The 20,386-nt window shown below is 38.8% G+C and overlaps 1 protein-coding gene across 1 annotated transcript; it reads right to left on the bottom strand.

Annotated features, from left to right (window-relative positions):
• Positions 1-536: 536 nt before the first annotated feature.
• On the bottom strand, positions 537-19,489 carry LOC121387866 (transcription factor Sp5-like). The gene is made up of 2 exons (XM_041519094.1): positions 19,367-19,489; positions 537-2,024 (listed from the first exon to the last, which is right to left on the bottom strand). Exons 1-2 carry the CDS (start codon positions 19,412-19,414, stop codon positions 861-863), a joined length of 1,212 nt encoding a protein of 403 aa, XP_041375028.1. The 5' UTR covers positions 19,415-19,489; the 3' UTR covers positions 537-860.
• Between the last annotated feature and the right edge of the window lie 897 nt (positions 19,490-20,386).

Here is a 20,386-nt window from a genome sequence, read left to right as displayed (position 1 = left end):
TAATGCAATCGCCTCCCAGCCCCATCACCCGAAGCCACTTCTACTCTCCACATATGGCTTGTAAAAGACGCCGTCTTACACAGCAACAAGTTATTAAAGTCCTCCCACTGGCATTAATAGTCTGAAGAAAGTGTCTGTCTTGATTTTCGTAAAACAATAATACCAAGTCTCGATTTTCACAAAACAATAATATTTTCACAAAACAAAAATAACACAAATTCAACGGCTTCAATTTTCATGGAACAGACAATTGAAGGAAATTTAGATGTTCACGAAATCATTATGGATTTCTCGATTTTAATACATCCCACCTACAATCTGAAAAGTCTGGGGCCTATTTCACAAAACATCGTAAGTTTACGACTACTACTAGCATTTATAGTAAACTTATACCGAGTATAAATTTACAGGTATTCGACATCTATTTCACGCAGAAAATTACATCATTACACAAGATGGAGCATTTTAATGACGAAATATCATCTTATATTTGTTGTACTATAATAGTAATAAATAAAAAATGTGGTTTAGTCGTAGATTTACGTTTACATGCAAAACCAGGCTTACGATATTTTGTGAAATTGGGCCCTGTGCCCATATTTTCGAAGCCATCTTCGTGCAAAGAAATCGTAAAACTATCGTAGGTTGTGATGTCACTACAACACACGACATAGTGATGTCAACGCTTACGACGATTTTACGATAAAATATGGGTCCTGGGCCCCGTTCCACGAAGCGATCTTAGCGCTAAGATCACCGTAAGCACATAAGGTAGTTATGTACATAAAGTAATCGTAGCGCTAAGATCGCTTTGTGGAACGGGGCTCAGATGTGAACAGTTCACATACAAATATCGTCAGCTATTGCACGTCTACATCTAATCCATGGTGTCGACTCTCGTCCACTTTCTCGAGATCGATGTCATCCGACATATCAGACTCGACATCTACTTCCACGTCCTCGTCATCAGAGACATGGTCTGCTTCATTGGTGACGTCATCGCCCTCTCGCTGCGCGGTCTTTCCGCCGCGTTTGTTCTCGTGCGTCTTGACGTGTTTGCTGAGGTGGTCACTGCGCATGAATCGCTTCCCGCACTCGTTACATGCGAACCGTTTCTCCCCCGTGTGCGTGCGCAGATGGCGCTGTAGTTCGTCCGATCGAGTGAAGCTCTTCCCGCAGAAGAGCCAGTTACAGACGAACGGACGCTCGCCCGTGTGCCACCTCAAATGAGCCTTCAGATGGGACGTCTTTCCGTACACTTTGCCGCAGCCGGGGATGTGGCAGATGTGCTGTTTTCGCTTGGAAGGCGTGCTTGAGCCACCAGAGGCGTTCTGACAGTTGGGACACCTGCAGCGCCTACACCGACGAGTTTGGGTTATTCCCCCTTTCAGACCCTGCATCATGGACGCCATTTGCATTTCTGTGGCGCTTCCTTGGTTGAACATGAAGCCCGGCGGAACCGACATGAGATCTGGGGAGAGGCTCGGGGTCGAGGGTGAGGACTGGATACTCCACCATGGTAACTCCGCCTCCTTGGCAGGGGGAGGGGAAAGCTGTTTTGGTATGTTCGACACTTGGTGGTGTCCACTTGGCGAAACTGGTCCCATCGTCAAATGCAGACTTGTGGGCACATAAGTCTGTCCAGCCGCCATAAAGTTTTGCTGGAGCAGTCGTGTTTGGTAGATGTCGTAGTCGAAGGGTCGTGACGTCACTGGTGACGTCATCGGTGATGGCGCGTGTATCCTCAAGTTACTTCCGGTGAGTTGAGCACTGTGCACCTCTAAAGTTTGCGCGTGGATTCTCTGTAAAGGTTGCGGTTGTCGCACGTGATTAACGTTCACAGGGGAAGTGATGTCAGGAAAGTGACGTGGCAATCGCGGATGGTACAAGGCTGGCTGTAGTCCTGGGTGAAACGGAACAAACGTGGGCACAGGTTTAGGAATTTCGCAACTGTTGGGCATCAGTCGAGTGCACGTGCTGGCTAACATGGACAATGATGACGGTTTCACGATATCTTCTCGCTCCTGAAATAAATAAATAAATAAATAAATCAATAAATGACAATAGTTTTCATAAAAGTTAAAGTTTGTTTTGTTTAACGATATCACTAGAGCAGACTGATTTATTAATCAACGGTTATTGAAAGTTAAAACATTAGATAATTTTGGCATATATGTAGTCTTAGAGAAGAAAACCGCTATATGTTACCATTAGTAGCGTTGGGCTACGTTTTGTCCTATAGACAGTACTAAACGAGCTTGCCTGTCATACAATTTTTTATGAAACGAGCGAACAGTTTTGGCACCAATACTGTTGACGAGTTTCATTAAAAAAAAAATAAAAAAGCCACAACGCTGATGTCGAGACCTACTATACATTATTTTTCTACGAATTGGGTCAGCAAGTGATCTTCGTCACACGTAAACTTAAACGACGTCACAATGAGCAACGAGACGACAGCAATGTACAGTTTAGATTTTGGCGCGAAACTTGGATTGTCTGTTAATGAGGTGTTTAAATTCACAATAATGACTGAATTGTTGATCTGGCCAGCAAAGGTTGAGCTGAGTGAATGGGATTGTGATGCAGATATTTTGTACATAGACACATGCCGCTACATCGTTTTGGCTTGCCATTTATCTTTCGACCGACCGTTCAAAATTGCGCCAAATTTCCTCAATCAAAATTGCGCACCTTTTCTCTTTGGCATTAACGGCTCCATTCAAAATTCCATAGCACCACCAACACCCCACCCGCCTGCTACCGATTCTATCGGGCTGCTGGTGCTCCCTTGCACCTGGCAATGCAAGCGGTCACTCCTCTCCCTCCCCCCCCACCTTTTCCTGTCATGGACGTAAAACCCTATGACCTGACCTGACCTGTTTTGGCTTCATACGCAATATGCCCAAATATACAGCCAATCTTTTTGCAATGTCAGTTCATGGCTATATTTTGTAATGGTACACTTTTAAATTACACTGTTTTGTACAAACACGGGTAGATACGTTAATACTCTCTGAACAAAACATTTTCCACAGAAATTTTGCACTTAAAGTTTTCTAGCGTTCGTACAAAGGACGCGTCATGCACCCAGTTTATTTTATTGCAGGGAGGTGCAACGTGACGTCATTCAAATAAAATTTTTTTTAAAACTGCCAGTCTGCGCTTGCCAATATTACACTATTTAGATATTGAGTAATTGTTATGACATGAGTAATATCTCTTACACTGGTGTATAATAAATATACTGTCACCCTTGATCGACGTCCACCATGACGTCGGTTTACTCTGCCAGTTGTTAGGTACCGATTCCATAACCTGGATATCACGCTTTGGGATACTTTAAGTTGCGCTGATAAATGAGCTCCAGCTGACTCATTTTCAAGCAATCCAACACCTCTGTTCATATCATCGTTATTCAAAGGGACATACTCTAGTTTCAGCCCATGAAAATGCACACTATATTAAAGTTTAGTTAATCTACAAACCTGTAACACATTTGGATGAAGTTACAACTGACTGAAACATGACTCTGTGACTTTGAAATAGTGAAATACCCTCTAAAATAGACTAAAACTCGACTCCATAACTGTTACTTCTCAGACGCACGTGCGTTTTATAAACTATGAGAAATGCATTTTGTGATATTAAAATAGCAAGATGTCCCAAAACACTTCCAATGTACGAAAATTGATAATATAAACCATAAAATCTAAGTAAAGTATAATTTCAGTTGATAAAAACGGCTCTAATAGTAAAAAAAAATATGCCTTAAAGCCGCACACCCTAGTTCCATCCAGCGAATATAAATTATAATTTGGTTAATCTACAAACCTGTAACACACTTAGATCATGTTTTTATCAAGGAGTGAAAAGGCAGGTTTTATATCGATAAATACCATGGGAATCCCCATGTCCCAATTGCTTGAAATAATTTTGAAAGTTAGTATTCTGATGTCACCGGTAGATGTCGCTCGAAGCACAACAATGCCTACGTCACGACAAATTTCACAGACTTGGGGTGCGTTCGTTTCACCTCTCCTGGACATGTTCCAACTGTTCTGTCCTGGTTGTATCCCCTCTCCAGATATCGTAAGACTTAGCAAACTTATTGGTTTTAAGGGTTTGTAACGTTTTGTATTGAGACACTTACTTGTCTGAACTTTATTGTTACTGAAAATGTTCACGAACTGTGAAGAAAAATCTCACAAATGAACAACAACAAATCGGATGTTGATTGCGCGAACCGTGCACGAGAAAACAAACCGAACCAAAATGATAACGGGCACGTGATATACCAACGTCTGTGACATTGAAATGGAAATATCCCCTCTAAAAATAGATTGGACCTCGCTTGCTTAACGGGTTTTTTCTCGACAGAACGTCTTGTGAAAAAATGCAAAAAATGCATTTCGTGGTTTTACAAACATCAGGATTACCAAAAAGCACTTCAGGTGAATGGAAATGTGTATTCTAAATAATAAAATGTAAGTAAAGTGCAATTTTATTTGTGAAAAATGGGGTTTAAGGTAGTACTAAACCAAATAACTTCCGGCTGGGTCAAAGTTTGAGGTGCTGTGAACTTTTGATAGAGAAGTGAACACCACAAGTCCTGTGATTGGTTATAAATGTGAGTGTGTTGGTTGTAAAAAATAATAGTTTCATCTGGGTAAAAAAAATGTGCAATTTTATTTCATCTAGTACCAATGTGTCAAGTAGCCTTGTGCTTGAAACATGTATGGGGTACCTGTAAAAAAAAAGTACTCGAATTTTGTGCGAAACTAGGGTAGTCATAGACGCTACCCGTTATCTCAGAAACGAGCAGCTTGATCCCCATTTTTTTTCTGATTCACTTTAAGTGTAAGGGGTGGTAGTATTTATATCCGTGGCGTTTATGTCGGTTGATACGTTGCAGGTAGGAGTTTTAGCCACATATGTTACTATTGTCGTCTATGGGATTTGATTTGGTAGTATACACCCTTAATAGCGAAAAACAACGCCGTAATGGTTAACAAATAGCCGTAACTAGGGTGTGTCCCTTTAATGACATTAATGCCTTAATGTTTAAAAACTAGGGTCTGTCAGTTTAAACGTCGTCTGATTGTTTGGAGACATAAGGTTGTATCCAGTCTGTTGATTTGTTTTGCGTTGCAATACCCTTGAATAACTTTGCTAACTTTCAAATGCATGATCACATATTGCATATGCAGGTCATGCTTCATGTTGACAGAGCAGCCAAAACATCATTAACGTAGATAATTTAGTAAACTCAACTTTATATATCTAAAGAAATAAATGAGAGGCAAACAGACAAGAGACTGATTTGTTTGTTGGGAGGGAGGGGGGGGGGGGGGGGGCGGTATTTATTTGTTTGTTTTGTTGGTTTGTTTGTTTTGTTTTTCAATAATAATTTATATTATTTAATCATTATAACCATTAATCATTATAACCCAAACCCTATCCCTCAAACGACTACGTTCTTCATGACGTAGCCCAGTGGTAAAGCGTTCGCTTGATGTGCGGTTGGTCTAGGATCAATCCCCGTCGGTGGACCTATTGGGCTATATCTCGTTTCAGCCAGTGCTACACAACTGGTGTAACAAAGGCCGTGTATGTACTATCCTGTCTGTGGGATGGTGCATATAAAAGATCCCTTGCTGCTAATCGAAAAGAGTAGCCCATGAAGTGGCGACAGCCGGTTTCCTCTCTCAATATCTGTGTGGTCCTTAACCATATGTCTGACGCCATATAACCGTAAATAAAATGTGTTGAGCGCGTCGTTAAATAAAACATTTCCTTCCTTCATGACAAAGAAGCAAATATTGTTATTGGACAGAAAAATTAAATCTTTCAAAGAAACAATGAGTATCGGTTGTTAGTGTGGCCGCTGCCAAGACTTGTACAATTTTTCTCTATGAAACTCGTCCCTGTTCAAACACGCAAATCCGGCTGAGACGTTTTAAAACTTTAAAGAAACGGTTTGTGGGAAATGTTCAAAGTGGTCAAATATCGTCCATAATTTATTATTCTTGTTTGAAGAAAATGATAAGAGCAGAAGAAAAGAATTTAAGGAAACGAACGAAAGGAAAGGAAAGGAATGTTTGTTTTAAGGATACCGCGAATGGTAGCGCTGTTTATTATTAAAAACAATTAATAAATCTATTATATGTCTTACAATTATCATATTAATAAACAAAAGAAACAAATATGTTTTATTTAACTATGCACTCAACACATTTTATTTACGGTTATATGGCGTCAGACATATGGTTAAGGACAACACAGATATTGAGAGAGAAACCCGCTGTCGCCACTTCATGGGCTACTCTTTTTCGATAGCAAAACGGTTCTTTTATATGCACCATCTCACAGACAGGGTAGTACATACCACGGCCTTTGATATACCCGTCGTGGTGCACTGGCTGAAACGAGAAATAGCCCAATGGGCCCACTGACGGGGATCGATCCCATACCGACCGTGCATCGAGCGAGCGCTTTACCACTGGGCCCCGTTCCAAGAAGCGATCTTAGCACTAAGATCACTTTAGTGCATAAGTTAGCTATGCACTTAAGGTGATCTTAGGGCTAAGATCGCTTTGTGGAACGGGGCCCAGGGATACGTCCCGCCCCTTATTGAAGGGACATTCCTGAGTTTGCTGCATTGTAAGATGTTTCTCTTAAAGGAACATTCCTGAGTTTGCTGCATTGTTAGATGTTTCTCTTAAAGGGACATTCCTGAGTTTGCTGCATTGTAAGGTGTTTCTCTTAAAGGGACATTCCTGAGTTTGCTGCATTGTAAGGTGTTTCTCTTAAAGGGACATTCCTGAGTTTGCTGCATTGTAAGGTGTTTCTCTTAAAGGGACATTCCTGAGTTTTCTGCATTGTAAGGTGTTTCTCTTAAAGGGACATTCCTGAGTTTGCTGCATTGTAAGGTGTTTCTCTTAAAGGGACATTCCTGAGTTTGCTGCATTGTAAGATGTTTCTCTTAAAGAGACATTCCTGAGTTTACTGCATTGTAAGATGTTTCTCTTAAAGGGACATTCCTGAGTTTACTGCATTGTAAGGATGTTTCTCTTAAAGGGACATTCCTGAGTTTACTGCATTGTAAAATATTTCCGACTAATAAAACACTTCTACGATTAAACTTACATATTAAATATATTTTCTTGTTTAGAATATCAGTGTCTGTATATTCAATGTGTTTCTGGTCGTCTTAATATTTGTAAGAAGCCCAAACAGGATTTTGTCTTCAAATAATTTCGTACGTACGAAAATACAATATTTTAGGAAATAAGATGACATTTAACCTAATACAAATATTAGAACGATCAGAAACTCGTTTAATATACAGCCACTAATATTTAATGTAATTACAATCGTTAAAAAGTCTCTGTTAGTCGATGACATCTTCGAAATTGCAGCAAACTCAGGAATGTCCCTTTAATAAATAAAGTCGCACCAGCATATTTTAAACAACAGTTGTTTGGTGTCGTGTATATGGTTATTTTGACATTTGGTAGAGAGAAACAAGAGAGAGAGGAAACCCCTTATCGCCACATAAACTACTACTAATAAACCAGCAAGGGAACCTTTATATGCACTTTCCTATAGACAGAACAGTACATACCATGGACTTTGGTGTATCAATAGTAGGATAGAGGTTGCCGCAAAATAAGCTGCTTAACAAAAATAATAATAAATTATTTTAAAAAGCAAGGAATTTAAATGAACTTTTTATAGACATACCACGGCTTTTGGTGTACCCTTAGTGTGGCCCTCTGGGATCCGTGGTCCCTTGAGCAATTTAAAAGATCCCTTGCTTCTAATGGAAACATTAACGGGTTTCCTCTCTAATACTATGTTAGAATTATCAAATGTTTAATATCCAATAGCTCTAGCGGTGTCATTAAACAAAACAGATTTTCGCAGGCCAAAATTAGGCCATCGATCTACAGGCTGGTAAGTCAAGGCATGGGATTTTTAATCCAGATACCGACTCTAAACCCCGAGTGAGTGCTCCGCAAGGCTCAATGGGTAGGTGTACACTACTTGCACCGATCAGTGATCCATAACTGGTTCAACAAAGGCCATGGTTTGTGCTATCCTGCCTGTGGGAAGCGCAAATAAAAGATCCCTTGCTGTTAATCGGAAAGAGTAACCTATGAAGTGGCGACAGCGGGTTTCTTCTCAAAATCTGTGTGGTCCTTAACCATATGTCTGACGCCATATAACCGTAAATAAAATGTGTTGAGTGCGTCGTTAAATAAAGCATTTCTTTCTTTTTTTCCTCTATCAAAAGTACGGTGCACCTCGAACTTTGACCCAGCCGGAAATTATTTGGTTTAGTGCTACCTGTATACTAGGTCATGGTATACTGCGAGGGTTAGTGCGGGAAAACCCGTCAACAACTTGTATAGTTTCCGTCACACGTCGAAGCGTTTGACTGCTGGCCCTAATGGAAAGCGTGCCACTGGCAGTTGATGGAATCAAGACGGTAGTGAAATTAGGGCATAACAGGGCTTGAGATACTAGTGTGCCCGGTCTATTTTTTCATATACTTTTAAGTGTACATCGTTCTGGTGTGTCATAATTTCCTGAAACTTGGGCGGTCGCCTTTGGAGTTCGATAGGACAGTGTGGGTGGGGTAAGACGAGGTGGGATGGGGATCTTGAAGGAAGAACACCCAATGTCACAAACCACACCTGTTTTATTGTACTTGTGAACTGTTTTATTGTAAATATCCAGTTAATGTTCAAGTATTGGCCAGTTATCCAGACAGGATAGTACATACCATGGCCGTATGTGTACCAATCGTAGGGCACAGGTTGGGAGGGGAGGGGGAGGGGAGGGGGAGGGGGGGGGGAGGGGGAGGGGGAGGAAGCGTCTGTCTAGAGCGATCCATTCTATGTAGCGCGTTACCTCTACGACTACGTGTCACAAATGACCAAATGGCTGATATTCAATAGCCGATCATTAATAATTCAATGTGCTCTAATGATGTCGTAAAACCAAACAAATTTTAACTTTCCACTTTCTGACAATCGTCTACTAGCGAGCGCTCTATCATTAATTTACGACCCGCCCATCCCAAATGACCGAGCCGACATATGTTGGGGTGGTTTTTTTTTCAGTTTATGAGAAATAGGTGTGAACATTTGCAAACACTTGCATTACGCCATTGTCTTGCACGTGCGTAGTCTGAGAAACAAACATCGTTCGTGCCGAGTGTTTGTCTTGGAACTACGCTCCGCCGCGTTCGATCATTGCTCGTTTAATGTTCACCTATATTTAACCACGGTCGATTACATCCATACAGAGTTGTCCCTCTTGAAGAGCTCTCATTGATCTGCACCGGGGCGCTGTTAGACTTCTAACGTTCTTCCGCCTTTGATGTAAAAAAAAAAAAAAAAACTTTTTTTTTCTTCTTTTTTTTTGGTTTTTAAATACTTTTTTCCCGTTTGAAATGTTTCCCTGACAGACATCAATGTCAGTTAGGTTCAATAGTCTCTTTCGATTGGCTGTAAGTTCCGATTAAAGAAAATTATTAACAGTTATGAAAAACTGGACGAATGGATGGCGAATGGAAGAACGAATGAACGTTTAATGACACAAAGGGACAGTTGACACACATTTTTCCATTGGCAGACAAATACATACCACGGTCTTTGAAATAGTGGGATTATTTTGGAATAGGAAAAAACCCAATAAATCCCCCTTCCCTAGGCGGAGGATCGATCCGACGAACCTTCTGCTAAAAAGATTTTAAAAAAAATTTTTTTAGAGAAGTAAAGGAGTCACCATCTGCTCCCAATGGGTTTGCAATAGGTTTTTTTTTTCTGTCCAGGGTCGGGCCCCTGGCTATCCAGAGACGGGATACATGTTCGAAACCTTCGTAGTATGTGAGCATGATAAAATTATCCACTCCGCTCCGCAATAGTTTTATGAAATTGTAAATATTAAATGAGCTTCTAATTATTGACAGATTCAGTTTTGTTTTAGGTTTTGCTTTTGGTTTTGCTTTGGCTTTGGCTTCTGGATCTAAAGTAAGCAAGTAATTGTTCATTAAAGGCATATTGTCACAGACCACTGACCTATTTAATTGTCTAACAAAGTATTACCTGAACAAAAATAATTTGATTTGTCCCTAAATGTACTTTATTCAACCATCTTCATAACCATCATACTTCATTTATTAATGACATTTTGTAAAAATAATTGAATTATGGCAATGGTCCATAATTCAAAAACTAAAATTGCCGAGAGGGATGACATGAATTTCACTCCAACATGGTTCAGTTAAGGTGATGCGATAGCTAGATTTGGTTTCCAACAATTAATGTAATTTTTATTTATTATCCATTTTTAGATAAATAAGGTCCTTAAATCTGTAACAGTATGCCTTTAATATGTCTATGTCGTAAAATTTGCTTTTGTTTTTGTTTTTTGCTTTTGTTTTTGTTTTTTGCTTTTGCTTTTGCTTTTGCTTCTGGATCTAAAGTAGGCAAGACTTGTAATTTGTCTATGTTGTAAAATGAATAAAACTGAATATTTAAAAACAAAAATACTGAAGCACGCACAACAATCTACTCAACGGGACTCAAATGGTTCGAACCTCGTTTAACCTATCACTGCTACTGATTCAGTAATATTACAATACTACTGATAGAATAGTCTATAATTATTTATTGATTATTACCATTTAAGTATTAAAGGGACATTCCTGAGTGTGCTGCAATTTTGAAGATGTTATCGACTAACAGAGACTTTTTAACGATTGTAATTACATATCAAATATATGTATCTGCATACAATATTAGTGACTGTATATTAAACGTGTTCCTGATCGTTCTAATATTTGTACAAGGTTAAATTTCATTTTATTTCCTAAAATATATTTTTTTTAGTACGTACAAAATTATTTGAAGACAAAATCCAGTTTGGGCTTCTTACAAATATTAAGACGACCAGAAACATATTGAATATACAGATACTGATATTCTAAACAAGAACATATATTTAATATGTAAGTTTAATCGTTGAAGTATTTTATTAGTCGGAAACATCTTACAATGCAACAAACTCGGGAATGTCCCTTTAACAAAACACGGTGCAAAACAAAATCTTAAAGAAAAGTTATAATTGTTTAAAAATAAACTATTGCTGGTATATTTATCAAACTAATAATTATTAAAGTTGAGTTTTACTGTTTAAAGGTGTAGAATCCCATAAAAACTATCCAATTCTTCTGGTTAAAATTAAAATGTTCTTTACTGAATCTCACTGGGGGTGGGGGGGGGGGGGGGGGGGGTATTTATTTATTTATTTAAGTCTATTTGACAGTCTTTTTTACTGAATTAACTGTATTATAAAAAAAAAAAAAACATACTAATACATTAAAATATTCGCGTATTCTTTGTTGTTCAGTTTATTTCAGGCACGAAATTGTTGGCTCAAAATACTATAAAGTTTTAATAAAGACTAAGTACTTTTAAGAAATTTCAATTATTTGTATAAATTATACATTTAATTAAAAAAAGTAAACAGCAAAAAAAAAAAGCTCAACCTAACAAACAAATAAAACAAAATGTAACGAAACGTAAAAAAAAAAAATGAAACGAAACGAAAAAACCCACACAAAACAACAACAAAACATAAATAAAAGAAATATATTAAATTAGCAAAATACACTTTATTCCAACTTTTTAAAAAATTAATAATCTATTGCAATTATGGTTATTTGAAACCAAATCACGCTAAAATAGTTTTCGACTTATTTTAAGAATTTACCAGTTAGAATACCTATATAACTTAAACGTTCGTATGGAATCGGTTTTAAAGAAATGATGCATCATAATTAGTAATTTCATTAATTATTTATTTTTTTAATCTTACTTCAAAATACATGTGCATATGAATTAATTAGATTGTCATGGTTTTGTAGGAATATAATAGAAAGTGAAGTTAGTAATTAAAAGTTATATTTAGTGGGAATGTATAGCATTATGATTAAAAACAGGTTTAGAGAAACAGACGTGTTCAATATACATAATAGTTTTACTTTATACATCTAATGCGATGACATTAAACAAATATATATTACGACAATAGTTATAATATTAACTGATGTTTTTCGTTCGTATTTGTAATAAAGTTTTTCAATATTACAGTAAAATTTTTAATTATTAATTATTTTTTATCTCGGTATTACAATTCAATAATTACAATGAAGTATTTTTATTATTACAGTAATTAAATGACTAACATTTTCCTTAAAATAATTCGTTTTTAGTATTTAAAAAATACATTACATAAGTAAAATTGATGGCATTGATTTACTTCAGATTTCTTTTATTGTCATGAATAGGGGGTTTTTTTTGGGGGTTTTTTTTTTTTTTTATTGACATTTATGCAAAAATGTATTTATAGTGAAGTAGAAATATAACGTTCTGTGAATTTTTCATTATGACAATAGCAAAGTGGTTGAAATAATTATTTAACAACTTTTTCTGTAATCAAACGTTTTCGTTTGTGACGACATAATGCCTAAGCAAACAACCTTTCTAATGCCCTCGATTTTATCACACCATAAAAAAAGAGAACGAGAAATAGCCCAAATGGGGCCACCGACGGGAATCGATCCTAGATCCTAGATCTATCGGACATCAGGCGAGCGGTGTACCACTGAGCTACGTCCTGCCCCTTGTCATACCATAAAGTCATAGGGACTGTTGGGGGCCTCATTGGGGACGTAGATAAGCCCTTGTCATACCATAAAGTCATAGGGACTGTTGGGGGCCTCATTGGGGACGTAGATAAGCCCTTGTCATACCATAAAGTCATAGGGACTGTTGGGGGCCTCATTGGGGACGTAGATAAGCCCTTGTCATACCATAAAGTCATAGGGACTGTTGGGGGCCTCATTGGGGACGTAGATAAGCCCTTGTCATACCATAAAGTCATAGGGACTGTTGGGGGCCTTGTGGGGACGTAGATAAGCCCTTGTCATACCATAAAGTCATAGGGACTGTTGGGGGCCTCATTGGGGACGTAGATAAGCCCTTGTCATACCATAAAGTCATAGGGACTGTTGGGGGCCTCATTGGGGACGTAGATAAGCCCTTGTCATACCATAAAGTCATAGGGACTGTTGGGGGCCTCATTGGGGACGTAGATAAGCCCTTGTCATACCATAAAGTCATAGGGACTGTTGGGGGCCTCATTGGGGACGTAGATAAGCCAATCGGTCTTAAAGCTTCTAGATACTGAAGGAAGGAAATGTTTTATTTAACGACGCACTCAACGCATTTTATTTACGGTTATATGGTGTCGGACATATGGTTATGGTCCACACAGATATTGAGAGAGGAAACCCGCTGTCGCCACTTCATGGGCTACTCGTTTCGATTAGCAGCAAGGGATCTTTTATATGCACCATCCCACAGACAGGATTGCACATACCACGGCTTTTGAAATACCAGTCGTGGTGCACTGGCTGGAACGAGAAATAGCCCAATGGGCCCACCGACGGGGATAGATCCCAGACCGACCGTGCATCAAGCGAGCGCTGTACCACTGGGCTACGTCCCGTCACTACCTTCTAGATACTGAGATTGCAAATGTATGCAGCCCACTTTTCCCCAGTATTGACTCCATGTCATGTCATAGGGTTTTACGTGAACATTCAGAACAAGCTGTTGTAGCGCACGCTGTCCATGACAGGAAAGGTGTGGGGGGGGGGGGGGGGAGGGACCGCCTGCACTGACAGGTGCAAGGGAGCACCAGCAGCCCGATCAAGTCGATAGCAGGCGGGTGGGGTTGACTCCAACCAGAAGCCACTATATATAGTACACCGACTTCTATCTCAATAAGTTGAATGACCACTTACAACTAACACCAGAACATGGACACATGGTTTTTCTCGTTCCAACCAGTGTCCCACAACTGGTGTGTGTTTTCCTGTCTGTGAGAAAATGCATATAAAAGATCCCTTGCTGCATTAGAAGAAAAAAATGTAGCGGGTTTCCTCTGATGACTACACGAGTTAGAATTACCAAATGTTTGACATCCAATAGCCGATGATTAATTAATCAATCAATGTGCTCCAGTGGTGTCTTTAAACAAAACACACTTTTTTCTTTTTCTTTTCTTTTTTCTTTTTTTGAGACGAAAATAAATGAAATACTAGTATGAAACAAAACCGATTGTTCGGTTTTCTACAAAATGTTGAATGTTAGTCGTCAGGAAAGAAAGAAAGGAATGTTTTATTTAACGACGCACTCAACACATTTTATTTAAGGTTATAAGGCGTGAGACATATGATTAAGGACCACACAGATTTTGAGAGGAAACCCGCTGTCGCCACTACATGGGCTACTCTTTCCGATTAGCAGCAAGGGATCTTTCATTGGCGCTTCCCACAGGCAGGATAGCACAAACCATGGCCTTTGTTGAACCAGTTATGGATCACTGGTCGGTGCAAGTGGTTTACACCTACCCATTGAGCCTTGCGGAGCACTCACTCAGGGTTTGGAGTCGGTATCTGGATTAAAAATCCCATGCCTCGACTGGGATCCGAACCCAGTACCTACCAGCCTGTAGACCGATGGCCTAACCACGACGCCACCGAGGCCGGTCAGGATGAAAACAAACCCTACATTTTAAAGGTGAGTTCTCAAACTTGTGTCGATCTTACAAAGGGGTGGGACGTAGCCCAGTGGTAATGAACTCGCTTGATGCGCGATCGGTTTGGGATCGATCCCCGTCAGTTGGCCTATTGGGCTATTTCTCGTTCCAGCCAGTGCACCACGACTGGTATATCAAAGGTCGTGGTATGTGCTATCTTTTCTATGGGATGGTACATATAAAATATCCCTTGCTACAAATGGAAAAAAAAATGTAGCGGGTTTCTTCTCTTAGACTGTAAAAATTACCAAATGTTTAACATCCAATAGCCGATGATTAATAATCAATGTGCTCTAGCGGTGTCGTTAAACACAAAAAAAATTCGATCCTACACATAAGTTTCGCATATTTAACTGAAGAATATTTTAAAATGCAAAACGATGCCTCTAAGTGTAACCAGTAGTCATGGTTGGTATCTCAGGAATTATAAAATACCAATCTGTATCGCATAATCTTTCAAATATTAGACCTGTATAGTTCTGTATCAGTATTGCGATACAGTTAAAGGGACAAACCTGAGTATGCTGCAATTTTTAAGATGTTATCGACTAACAGAGACTTTTTAACGATTTTAACTACATATTAAATATATTTTTTCTACATAAAATATTAGTGGCTGTATATTAAACGTGTTTCTGGTGGTTCTAATATTTGTACTAGGATAAATTTCATTTTATTTGTTAAAAAAAAAAAAAATTGTACGTACGAAATTATTTGAAGACAAAATCCTGTTTGGGCTTCTTACAAATATTAAGACGATCAGAAACACATTGAATATACCGACACGGATATTCTAAACAAGAAAATATATTTAATATGCATGCTTAATCGTAGAAATATTTTATTAGTCGGAAACATCTTACAATGCAGCACACTCAGGAATGTCCCTTTAAAGGTACTTTGTCGTTTAAAAACAGGTAGGGCCGTACAGTTTCGTGTTCCGAATGTCATTTTCTGTGCATCTGGTGTATTTTTGGTTGTCATAATATCTGTGGAAATTCTAGGCAGTGACATGACCAAACCTATTAGCGCGTGTCAGAAAGTTTTTAACACTCGGTTTTTTGTAAATAGCTTTTAGATGCACATCCTTCTGGAAAGTCAATACGAATGAATGAACGAATGGACGAACGAATGAATGAACGGACGGACGGACGGACGAACGAACGAATGAACGAACGGGTGTACAAAGGCAAGTGTATAAATATAAAAAGTGTAAGTAAAGAGCTGTGGGGAAAATACAATACCATACAAATATTCAGGTGGGACAGTGGTTAAGGACTACAGGCTGGTATGTACAGGGTTCGCAGCCCGGTACCGGCTCCAACACAGAGCGAATTCTTAAGGGCTCAATGCATGGGCGGATCCAAGGGGGGGACCAGGGGGACGCGTCCCCCAAAAAAATTGTTCAAGTGCCCTCAAAATGTCCAAGTGCCCTTTTTGTTTGTAGAATATTTTTTTTTTTTTAAGTAAACAATAATTATATTGTAGATAAATGAAATCAAGATTTTCGTGTACATGCGCAAGCTTGCAGATATGTGTCTGTGTTATTGAGTCTCAATGGGGCCCCATTGAGGTTCTAACGCGAGTGACGCCAATTTACTTCATTATTGCTAGTATATTATGACGTAGAACTGTAGGAATTCATATTAATTGTAAATATCAAAACTTGTAGTAAGGTGCCCTTTTGACGAGTCAATGTGCCCTTCTTTTTTGGTCCCCCCCTAAAAATATTTCCTGGATCCGCCCATGCAATGGGTAGGTGTAAGGCCACTACACCTTCTTCTTTTTCACAAACCACTAACCAACTAACAACTAATCCACTGTCCTGGACAGATAGCCCAGATAGCTGACGTGTGTACCCATGACAGCGTTCTTGAACCTTAATTGGATATAAGCACGAAAATAACTTGAAACGAAATGAAATCAAATCAAATCAACTGGTCTTGAATATAAAAATGTATCTTGGTAAAATGTGAAACTGTTGGATTGTTAAAACGTACTGGACAAGTCTGCAGACAATGTTATACATTTCTCGTGACAGGATACTACTTTAAAAGTTTTGGACAAAAATAACATATAATGCTATAAGAAGACCTAATTAAGTTTGTTTTGTTTGACGACACCACTAGAGCACATTAATTAATCATGGGCTACTGAAAGTAAAACATTTGGTGATTTTGACTCGTCTTCAGAAGGAACATGTTACATAGTTTCCATTAGCAACAAGAGATCTTTTATGTGCACTCTCCCACAGACAGGACAGTACATACCACATACGCAGGAGTACAGGAATGGAAAATATTTAACTAGCCTGCAGGACCAGAACCAACTAAAATGTACTAGCCCGCCAGAATTTCTACTTGTCCGCCAGTCTATAGAACAATACATTATTAACAATATTATAATCTACAGTGTCTTCACTTCAAACGAAATATGTAGATAATATATTGATAAAACATTATTAATAACATGTGGTAAGTGATCAACATCACGTGTCGAACGAAATCAAAACGATAGATAGACGGTCGGGCTGGTAGTTGCATTTTTTTAATATAAATCGGGCGAGTATTTTCTGCAGCCCTGCATAGTGATACGTTTTCAGAAGTAAATCATGTGTTTCTATAGCGACGCTGAGGTTCGGTGGTTTAGATACTATTTTGGGCGACGGATTTAGAATGTTCCCTACCAAACCGTCCCCTGCACACCGTTAGTAAGGATTTAACAGTCACCACATGGGTATCCTCCATTAAACAATTTCTGTATTCATCCCTAGAAATATATATACATATATACACACATACATGTATATACACATATACATACACATACACAGACACACACACCTTAACCGTATGTCTGACGCCATATAACCGTAAATAAAATAAAATGTGTTGAGTGTGTCGTTAAATAAAACATTTCCTTCATTCATTCCCTATAGCCGATATGTATTTTTGTGCTGTGGTGTCGTTAAACATCTTTTTCATTCATCTCAAGAAGTGAAAATAGAATGGGGCTTGACTTGACGGTGCTGTTGTTAGATATATATCAGGATTTTTTTTTAATGAAGGGTTTCTTGTTGCTTGGGTTTCTTGCTTTCTTTTGCTGGTTTTGTTGTTGTTGTTGTTGTTGTTGTTGAGGGTTTTTGCGGGGGTGGTATTTTTGGGGAGGTGTTTGTTGTTGTTGGGTGTTTGGGTGTTTTTTTGGGGGGAGGGTATTGATGTTTTGTTGTTATTATCTCCGTTTGTTTTTTTGTTGTTTGTTTTTATTTCTTTTAAATAATTACTTTTAAAAGTCGAGTTTCAGAGGTAAATGTGTGTGTCACGTAAAACCCGCTAAACACGTCTCCCCACATCCAAAGTGTAGATATTACTGATCAAAATGAAATACAGAAATTGAAATGGAATGAATGAATGAATGAATGAATGCGTGCGTGCGTGCGTGCGTGCGTGCGTGCGTGCGTGCGTGCGTGGATGGATGGATGGATGGATGGATGGATGGATGGATGGATGGATGGATGGATGGATGGATGGATGGATGGATGAATGAATGAATGAATGTTTAACACCCCAGCACAAAAATAAAAATCGGCTAGTGGGTGTCAAATAACGGTAACCATATGAATAGGTTTACTTGCATCTAAACTAGAAATTATGCAAAATTGTATAATTAGTGTACAGAGCTGTAGGGGGGAGTATAACGGAGAGTTAGAGACAAAAAAAAAACACAGACGAAACCTCGTTATACGGGATACCTTACATCAACAGTGTGCACATCACTATCCGGTTATGACTTCTGCTACTTGGCAAATTCGTCAATTGCGAATTTTAAGAAAAAAATTATAATTTTAAGAAAAAAATTATAATTTTATTTTAATTTAACGGAAACATTTGTGTAATAATTGATATTTTGTTGGAAAATAGCTATAGGTTTTATATTTTTGACATAACGTGGCGAATGTTTTTTTTTTTGATCACTCAGAGCATCAACAGGACAGAAAATGTTTTGTAATACCTACATGTATTTTTACCCATAAAACACAGTAATTATAAGATTGTTTTCAATAAACTTCCAGCAGACTCATAAATATTAATTAATTGGTATCTTCCAATCCTGAGTGATCATAATATGATAACGATGATGATGATGATGATGATGATGATGATGGTGATGGTGATGATGGTGATGATGATGATGATGATGATGATGACGACGAGCGTTCCCTGAGGTGCTTGTGTCGTAAGATCGAACGTGGACCCATTCTCCAAGTGTTTTCCCCCCGTCCAAACCAGTGCACCACGGCTGATATATCAAAGGCCGTGGTATGTGCTGTCACGTGTGGGAAACGGTATATAACAGATTCCTTTCTGCTAATAGAAAAAGATAGCGGATTTCCTCTAAGACTGTGTAAAAAAAATTACCAATACTATTGGCAATAGTTTGACATCCAATAGCCGATGATTAATAAATCTAGTGTTACCTTTAAACTTTAAAGTAATTATAAAGATTTATTTTAGAGCTTGTATCAAGTTCAAGCACGCTGTCTTTGCAAACAATAATAGTATTGTTTGTATAATTAAATTAAAGAAATATTTTTTTCGTATTTTTCGTCGGGGGGAGGGGGTGTCATTTGCTACCCTGTCCTCCCCACATGGGTACGACCCTGCTAAGTGAAAAAGTTACGAACCTGAAACAAATGTTGATAGCCACGTGGAGGCGGTATAAGCACGGTCATTCTGATCCCTGCGCAGCGACCATGAATGTAAAAATCCAGTCGAAACTTCTTCTCTTGTTTTTTTTCTAAGCGAGAGAAAACAATGCGACTCCACTACCTGGCTAGCGCAAGAAAATGTAGAAAATTTCTCTTCCTTCTTTCGCCGGCCGAAGAAAACACCAACACATTCGCTATCGCCTCAGATCTACCGCCCTCCAATCAAATTCCGATATTTTCCCTTTGATGTCCGCCGCCAGCCAATTACGATCAATAGGCGGGTGGTTTAAAAGGAAATTAAATCTTTTCAGTCCATATGCTTCTTAGGGTGAGTTTGTTGACACGCATAATAGGCCTGATTATGGCTTGTTATTCGAGGGGCAGGCAGGGGCGGCGCACTAATCGCCTCCGAGCGAATTTACACACACAAATAATTGGATTTTCACTTCAAAGGGACACTGCCGACAAGGGTAAACGTCGATTGGTGCACGACATCACGTGACGGAGAATGTTATAAATCAACTTTTTGTACAGCGCGCGAGCTTTTGTTACCGTTCAGTAGTTTACGCTAATTTTCTCATTAGATAACATCCAATGCGTAACGCAACGGGCCGATCGGGATCACAGCGTGATCGGCCCCGGTCGTGATCTCTCGGTTATTTATTCTGTGTGTGAATTCCGCCACAAAGATAAAAACACATCAGTGGGCAGGCGGTAGCATCTTCTCAATATACTGCCACAACGAAACGGTGTGCTAGGACGGTGACAATAGCAACAGTGAATGGAGCGTGTTTTATCGAGATTGTGTAAATATTATTGCGCACACGAGACGTTCTAATAACACGTTGTAGGTTTTTAAGCAAGGTAAACGTCCCATTCAAGGATATAAAAAGAAATTAATAATAAGAAACGACTGTATATCGAGCAGACGATACGGCAGACGATACGGCATCCGGCATCCGGCTTAGTGGTTATCGACCTTGGGTGTGGTAACGT

The sequence above is a fragment of the Gigantopelta aegis genome, chromosome 13 (genome assembly GCF_016097555.1).
Source record: "Gigantopelta aegis isolate Gae_Host chromosome 13, Gae_host_genome, whole genome shotgun sequence".
Classification (NCBI taxonomy): domain Eukaryota; kingdom Metazoa; phylum Mollusca; class Gastropoda; order Neomphalida; family Peltospiridae; genus Gigantopelta; species Gigantopelta aegis.
Note: the sequence above shows the minus strand (reverse complement) of the source record. Positions and strands in the feature narration are given on the sequence as shown.

Bases quoted from the DNA above. Each gene is read 5' to 3' on its own strand.
- LOC121387866 (XM_041519094.1), bottom strand. From the start codon at position 19,414: ATGACCGTGCTTATACCGCCTCCACGTGGCTATCAACATTTGTTTCAG. The intron at 2,025-19,366 runs GTTCGTAACTTT...TATTTATTTCAG, and splicing joins GCTATCAACATTTGTTTCAG to GAGCGAGAAGATATCGTGAA.